An 8,408-nucleotide genomic window follows, 5' to 3' on the forward strand; every position below is an offset into this window, starting at 1 on the left:
TGCAGGCTATTAAATTTGGCTCTAATCCGGCTTTCAAACATTGCATCGTACAGGGTATTGTGTCTGTGTTGTGGGTATGATGCTATACGTTGCTCTGAACTCCAGTCGGAAGCTGAGCAGATGGGCGGAAAGCAGTATCTGTCCACAGAGTGAGGATGGGCTTTCAAGTCCATCTGGGAATGCTGCTTCTCTGATAGCTACAGCTATATTTCAAAGGAAAAAGAGCGATGTTATTCCCTCCGGGAAACACAGCAGCAGGCACTTAGAGCTGACGTTTGCTTCAAATCGTGTAAGGGAAAGAAACATATTTTTTCCTCCCTTTATTTCTCTCTGACAGAGGTCCAGGGTTTTATTTCCTTCGTTCTTCTTTCTTCTCCTCCCAGAACATCCGTGGGGTGTGTTTGCTGTCCTACAGTCACTCTAAGGACTGTCCCCCAGAAAAGAGAATGTTCTACTTGTCCGAAGCCAAAGAATCCTTTGAGATCGGCCTCCTCACCAAGAACGAGAAGAGTCCCGTCACCAGCAAGCAGGAGCTCCATAGTTTTATTAAAGCTGCTTTCTGCCTCACAACCGTGCATCGATGGCTCTACGGGGAGAGCGAGAAACTCCGTGAGGTGAGTCAACTGTGTAGAGAAGCCATGGGAAAACTGCATTCATACAGCACTTCCTCTACAGAAGAGGAAGAGAAAGGAATGCTTGCCAAAGAGATCATGTCTCTGATCACATCCGTGAAGAAGCGCCTGCAAGTGGGAAGCTTCCCTAATTCTGATGCCAGGTCTTACGTTCCAGACAGTTATAAAGGCACAGTGGAAAAACCTATCCTGCAAGGGGAAGCCAACTTTGAGAAAATCCTTGCCATGCATTCTCAGCATCATCTGTCAGTGTGTGAAGTGTTTAAAAATACTTGCAGGATTCATGAAACCACACCAGGAGAAACCCAAGCGGGAGCTTGTATCACAACCTTAAGAACAGAAACCAAAAACATGGACACTGTGTGTACTACTGAAGACATAGTGTACCAGAGGAAAGGCACTGTGAAAATGCTGAATTCACTAACCGCAGGAGGTAGCTCAGAGAGACTCAGTGGCCAGAGAAATAAATACAGTGGTTCTGATGGGATGAACATTTCCTTCGATGAAGAGATTGAGCCATTAAAAATAGAAATAAATGGTGAAAACAGTGATTTCAGCAGATGGCAAAACACAAGTCAAACCACTACTTCAGAGAGTTCTTGGTGCCAATTGTCAAAATCAAGTTACTCCTCCAGCTGGGAGGACCTGAACTGTGATAGCAGGAAAGAGTCTCCCAGGGAGGGGCAGCAGCAGGAAAAGGGCTCAGTGGCGGAGCGGTGTTGCACAACAGAATCTGATGAAAATGGTCAAGCAGCGTACTTGCGCCCATTGCCTCCCAGAGCCTGGCATCTTTCTCCACGAGAGCCGCTACAGAGCTGCCGGGGATCTCCTCAGCCTTCCTTAGAGGTAGCTACACCCCTAGCTGGGAGGCTGGGAGAGAAGGCCTCTCTTCGCAGAGAAGAGCTGCGGGAGGGAAGACACCATGGAAAGAGCTCATCAGAAAAGGAAGCAGAGGAGGTGAACGACGCGGTTCCTTCCCTCTCCACCACTTACTCTGTTCCTGCCAGCCCAGAGGAGGAGGAGGAGGAGAAGTCCTCCTCCCGGGTAGAGCTGGGCTGCAGGATCAAGGACAGCGGCAGGGAGGGTGGCACCGCCCCTGTGGCCCGGCCTCAGAGCCCGTTTGTGTGGGTCTACCCAGAAGGAGAAACTGGAGATAGCACAGAGGATCCCTCGTTTGAGGCATGTCCCCCCACAAATGGGCATGCATCTGTACTACCAACGAGCATTGAGGCGAAAATGGTCAGTGACTTCTCTGTGCACGACCGGCCGAGGAAATCTGCCGTGGTGGGAAATGGGTTTCTCAAAGTGCCTGAAGTTGACACCCAAGCGGAAACGATAGATGACACTGAATTTGATTTCATCGGTGTTGGAGACGTAGTAAACAGTTATCCTACGGCATCCGTTCCGGAGCATCAAACAACTGCTGGTGCACCAACAGCTTTGCCCTCAGGGGGAAAGATATCCATAACCAAGCACTTTGACTGTGCCACTACTGAAGAAGGTGAAGAAAAGTCTCAGGACATGGTGAGCAGCAAGAGACAAGCCAGTTCATATCTGAGTTCATGGTACGAATCGTCACGGATGCCCAAGAGTTCCCCTGAAGGTCCATTTCTGAACCCAAGGGGAACTGGTTTTATCTTCATGCCTGGGAGCACAAAGGAAGAAATCCTTGACGCTCGATTTCTGAGGGATGACGATTACATGCAGCTTCTGGCCGGAGTAGAACATAATTGGCTTGTCCAGCGACTGACGCCTACTGGAATTTTTAAGTCTAAACAGCTTCGTAAAGCATACTGTAAGTTTCCACACAGCAATGGGTGTTTTCACACAGCGTTAGGTACTCCCACAGAGAACAGTCTTGACTCAGGCTTTTTAACATAATGTTTTAGTCACCAATTATTAGGACTTTTTTGTTGTTGTTGTTTTATGAGTTTTTGTATAAGAATTTTAGCAATGGAAGAACACACCCTTGAACCATTTTCTCCTATTCTTTCCTACCCATTTGCATACCAGTCACAACTTCATGGAAATGGGCTCCATGTCCATTCCCATGCAGTCCCTCCTGCTTCAATCGCTTCATGCAAGGGGTGACTTAGGCTGCTTGAACTCCCTGTGCCCTTCTACCTTCATCAAGCCCTTTCTACCCCATTACTTGAGTGTCTGGTTTCGTCACCCATTTAGATAGCACACTTTGTCCCTGCAAACTGTGTATTTAAAATAATGATTATTAGGTTAATTATAAATAACAGCCATACCTTAATATGCAGAGACTCGATCAATATACTAAGAAATGGAGAAGCTAAGAGCAACAGCACTGTAGGCTGCCTCATTGAGCTCATTAAGTAAAATGCACTTAGGGCTCATCCCATCTTGCATGTCTCAAGCCTGTTTAGCAATTTTTTGTCCTTAACATAAAATATCCAACTCTGTACCTAGATACCTCTTAGCATATATTTTATAGCCGCCTACGTTGCTTTCAGAGAAGCCTGGATATCTTATGTCCTGGGTGCTGGTTATGTCATCCCTCAGCACAGGCTTAGAGCAGTCCTGTGGAATTGTCCGTTCTACTTGTGGTGTTTTCTTTTTGTAGCTGCTCTTCTTTTAAAATACTCAAAGAAATCAGGGCTCTGGACAGGCCAAGAAACGGCTGTATTCATTGGGGACTACCTGAACGTGGCAAATGAAGGCAAACAGAGAAGTGCATTTTGGATACACTTCCTGCACCAAGAAGAAAGCCTGGGAAGGTATTGCTCAAACCAGTTTCTGAAACAAAATGGTTATCAACGCTACTTCTGTGTAAATATGAGTGAAAACTGTCTGGTAAGATCAGTCTTGTACCTATCATTCAGCTAGTCCCGTTATGTCAGATAGTAGCTTTTATCAAGTATTTTCAGAAGACAGTACAAGTTTTAGCTGGACAACTACAGAAATCATAGTCACAGTGGGAGAAGATTGATTCTTTAGTCTGTTTCAACGTAGTTTACATTTGGTTAAATTTTGACTGATTTTCTGGAGCAAGAATGTTTTATGGCTTTCCCAAATCTCCTGGGCATTTTGGCAGTCTTCCCCATCACTCCGTGTAACTCTTTACTTTTTAATTTGTGGGAAGAATAAGTCACTTCACTGTTCTCTTCTAACAACCACGTTAGTGTTCGTTTGCTTATGACAGCTCTTAGGCCTGACTTCACCTTTGTCTGTGCTGGGATAATTTCGTGGGAGCTTGAATGTTGCTTCCTTTTTGTTTGGCCTCTAGTTTTGCATTAGAGAATTAGCAATACAGATATCTCTCTATATTTATCTCGCAATACCTGTAGGCAGAAAGGTGTTTCAGTTGCCTTCTTTCATTTTAGCAGCAAGTTTATGCAATGGATGCATCTGCTCTGGAAGCAGGGTTAAAATCACCTGTTTGCCTGATAAAGGCCTCTGCATCAGGAGAGCTCTGCTAACTGCTAATTGCAGATTTGGGTTTGTTATTACGAGTAGCTTATGAATTATTACGGATTAAGAACAGTATTTTCAGTACCTTCAGAGTCAAGAAGAGCTGACTTCAAACATTCCGGTGTTATGAAACCCCCATCCGAGGATTTGATTGATCAGTACAGCATTTTATGCTTATAAGAGCTATAAAAGAAAAAAAACCACAACTTAAACCACTGCCATTTTAAATGCATCACCAATAGCTGGCTTTGCTTCTGAACAGCCAGGCTCTGCTTTGTAGTGATGTTTCTGCATCACAAGTGGGGCTTTCCAAGTGCAGTCTGCTGCAAGTCTCACTACACCACACGCTTCTCTTTTTGTTTAGGTATGTTGGGAAAGAATACAAAGACGAAAAAGGACTTCTTCATCATCTCAGTGATGTAGAACGGCAAATGACTGCCCAGTACTACGTGACAGAATTCAACAAAAGGCTGTATGAGCAAAAGGTGCCTACCCAAATCTTTTACGTCCCATCGGCAGTACTCCTGGTAAGAACTGTCTTCTGATCAATACAAAGGAAGTGATGGGAAGAGTGTCTTAGGTCAATTTTGATTTTAAAACACAAGCAGTTAGGCCACCTGTAGATGACACGCTGTCATTCATGTGATCTTACCTGGTAGCTGCATTTGCTTATTTCAGGACAGAAGACACTTACCTGCGGAGCTCCAAGTTCATGGGTGCACGGGCAGAAAAGATGCCATGTAGTGTTAGAAGTCAGAAAGTCACTTGTAAATGAAGCCCAGCAGCTACCCAGCCTTTTATATCATCTAACAGTGTATGAACATCTGTTTTCAGGGGTAGTTATGAAATCTGAGCAGCAAAGTGGCCCATTTTGCGCACCACAAAAATGTCTAAATCTCAGTAGAACCTGGCAAGTGAGGTTCTTGCAGGCGAAATGATTTGCTGCAGGACAACTTTGAGGCCTTTTCTGCAGGATGCTGAATTTAGGGAACACAGGACTGGAAAGGACTCATCAGATCCAGTGCCTTGATATCACAGGCAAAACCCCTGCATAATCATTTTTAATACTCATTAAGCCCTATCTTAAAAGCAACCCTGTTGTATTGTGTTTTAACCTTCATTGCTTCCGATAAGAAATCATTCTAGAGCTGCTCTCTTGATGTCTGGAAACTTTCTGCTATTTTCTAACCTAAAATTAGTCAACTTGTATTTATTGTCCTTCTCACAACTCCTTTGAGGCCTCGATTTAAAGAAGGAGCAGCAATAACATCTCCTCATAGCCTCTGTTCTTTAGGCTACGGAAGCCAAGCTTGTTTAGTGTCACCTCAAGATACAGGTCTCTCTTCCCCGGTTCATCCGTGAAGCCCTGAGCCGGTTCTTCTCTGAATTCACAATCCTTAAATATTGATGATCAGAATTGTACAGCGTTCCCCTGAGACCCCTCCACGTCTTCTGCAGAGGCAATAGAAATCCTTACCCCTAGCGAGACCTGCATTCTTCATGGCCATATCACACTGGCAGCTCAGTCATCCGTCAAATGGCTATCACAAAAAGCTCTTTCCTCAATAACAACCCCTTAGCATAGAATAGGACACCTTTAAACCACGGACAACTTTAAACCACGGTTCAATTAACTTGTTGACACAACCTCACCTCTGATCCAATGCCCTACAGCCTGCTGCTTTTCTGCTTGTCCCTGACGGCACAACCAGTATCTATCTCAATGCCTGTGCCTTCCCTGCAGCCAAGCATATGTGGAGGGATGAAGAAAGGCTGGTGGAATTGGCAGGGCCATGAGCTTCAGCGAGGCCACGGATCCATCAGCCACCTCTCATTGAGGAGCATTTCTGTTCCTCCATCCCAGTGGTCCAGCCTTGGAGATGGGCTGCAGAGAGCCACAAGAGCCGAGTGGCTGAGAGCTGGCTTGGATGTGGACTTATCTGAGAGGGCCTGGGAGGATGGGGCAGTGAAGTCATGAGAATTTCTCTCCTGAGTGGGTTGAAAAAACAAGGAGCTTGATGCTAAAAGTTTCAAGAAAAAGCACTTTGCAGTTAGTCTGTTTAAACAACAAAAACCAGATGCTAATATACCCAGCACTCAACCAAAGCAACAGCCACTTTTGATCATGGGAGATGCTTGTCTGCCCGCTCAGTTTTGAACACGTGGAGTCTGTGGCGTTAGACAGGCCCCCAAGTCTTAACACACGGGTCATACCGGCCTTACGTGTTTCAGGTAACTGTAGCCAGGACAGCTCTTGCTTCTCCCCTCTTTCTTCTGCACGATGGTTGTGAGGACATCTTGCAAAGCTGCCAGACAAATGACCCTGCTGTGGCAGCACCCAGCCTGATCGTTAGAGGCAGGAGCCGCATCTGGGTGTCCTGGCACAGAGGTTAAAGCTGACATCCAGCCTCCAGCAGGAAAGTAAAGGATCTTTTCTTTATTCTTATGCTTAACTTTCCATTTGACTTGCATTTCGGATACGGAGAGGTACCCTCCACAGTACAGCGCTGAACTCACTGTTTCATTATGAGTAGGTATATGATAGCATGCTATGCATATTACTGTTCCTGTTAGCCATTCTGGCACTAGATCTGGCTCTATGCCACTCACTAATAAGGCCTAAATGAGAGTCTGGCATCAGCACTTACAAGTCTCTGAACATAGAAATGACTAAAAAAACCCCAAAACCCTCCCACTGGTTATTTACACACTGAAGAAGGACGAGTTGCAGGTTTACCCAAATCTTTTCAGCTTTCTAGCTTATTCTTTAGACATAGTGTCCTGAAAAAAGTTACCTATTTGCTGGACAAACTAGACATTTCTAGAATTCGTTGCTCGTGGAGTTTGCCCCGTCAGGCTGATTTTGTTTTGGATCTTGTACCACCCTTTGTTCTAGTTAAATGTGAGCTCCACATCTAAACAGCCTGTGTTTTGAATCAGCAGCGGATTAACATGAAGAGTCTTCCCATCCATTTTATGCATGGAAAGTTCTAGGAGGGCAAAACAAGACTTCACTTAGAGGACCTTTAGCGTCCTTGTTTTCACATCTGTGCTCGCATGACTGTCATTACCACTCGCTTTTCAGGTACTGGAAGACAGAACTATAAAAGGATGTGTGACCGTGGAGCCCTACATCCTTGGGGAGTTTGTGAAGCTGTCCAATAACACGAAGGTTGTAAAGAACGAGTACAAAGCCACCGAGTACGGTCTGGCCTATGGCCATTTCTCCTATGAGTTCTCCAATGGAACAGATGTTGTTGTTGATCTGCAAGGTTTGTATTACAGTGAACTTCATTTCTTGCCTGTCCTCTCATGTTGCAGAATATGCTATATAAAGGACGTACTGTCTCTAAATGACATAAAGTGAGGGAGGTATGTGCAGGTATGTTTTCGCCTTGAGCAGTGCTCTTGTTCTCCACTGCACCACAGCAAGAGCACGTGAGCCACATGCTCCCAGATGTGCCACAGCTTCATGCCACGGAGTGATCTGCATCCAATTAGCCTAAAGCCAGTCTGCAAGGATGTGTCTTGTGGAACCATCTGAAGGAGAACCACTAAAAGAGGCAGCGGGTTTTGTCATGCTTCTTCCTTCCTAAAAGTGGCAAGCCTAAAAAGAGGTCCCCTAATCAGCTAATGGAGAATTGAGCTCTTTGGTTAAGAGCCCAGGATAAAACCTTCCAGCCTCCACCTTTGGCACACAGGTATCTTTGGGATATTCATTTCTTTAAATATTCATTACTTACCTCTTAGGGTTCTGCTTTTGCTGACATAGGTGCAAACTGGGAATCACTGAGGTGGCATTAACAGAGCCAGGCAGGCAGTCCTGAGTACGACAATACAAAAGCTCTGATGTTTGGTACCAAGATGTATCCTTTCTTCCACAGGTTGGGTGACAGGTAACGGGAAAGGCATCATCTACCTCACAGACCCCCAGATTCATTCTCTTAGTAGCAAAGATGTCTCACGCTCCAACTTTGGGAAGAGAGGAATTTATTACTTCTTTAATAGTCAACACGTGGAGTGCAATGAAATCTGTCGCTGCCTTTCTCTAACAAGACCCTCAATAGATCTGCCAATGTAGACTCGCACAAGAGAGTCACACAAAGAATGACCCATAAGCTGGACAGTATTTTACACTACACACCTTGAGGAGAATATTGTCTTTGTGAGAACAGAGCCACTGAGACGATACCCACGTGAGTCGGGTCAGTTGTTACCTGCATGGGTATGGCAAGTCCTGGTCTTTGCATCCAGGCTGGTAATACCATGTTACCATCTTGTGTACCATCTGAACCTCGTGTTGTGACAGCCATCTGTAAGAATTAACAGAAGAACGTA

The 8,408-nt window shown here is 45.2% G+C and overlaps 1 protein-coding gene across 1 annotated transcript in view; it reads left to right on the plus strand.

Moving 5' to 3' along the window:
* Nucleotides 1-8,151, plus strand: part of ALPK1 (alpha kinase 1) — a gene marked incomplete at its 3' end in the record, with an annotated part of 30,212 nt that extends 22,061 nt beyond the window's left edge. Inside the window, exons 9-13 of the mRNA XM_081999662.1 lie at nt 384-2,427; nt 3,223-3,376; nt 4,435-4,597; nt 7,156-7,342; nt 7,955-8,151. Of these exons, the coding sequence (XP_081855788.1) occupies nt 384-2,427; nt 3,223-3,376; nt 4,435-4,597; nt 7,156-7,342; nt 7,955-8,151 (2,745 nt within the window). The remainder of the gene's footprint in view (nt 1-383; nt 2,428-3,222; nt 3,377-4,434; nt 4,598-7,155; nt 7,343-7,954) is intronic.
* Between the last annotated feature and the right edge of the window lie 257 nt (nt 8,152-8,408).

This window comes from Phaethon aethereus (genome assembly GCF_964289735.1).
Source record: "Phaethon aethereus genome assembly, chromosome: 4".
Lineage (NCBI taxonomy): Eukaryota > Metazoa > Chordata > Aves > Phaethontiformes > Phaethontidae > Phaethon > Phaethon aethereus.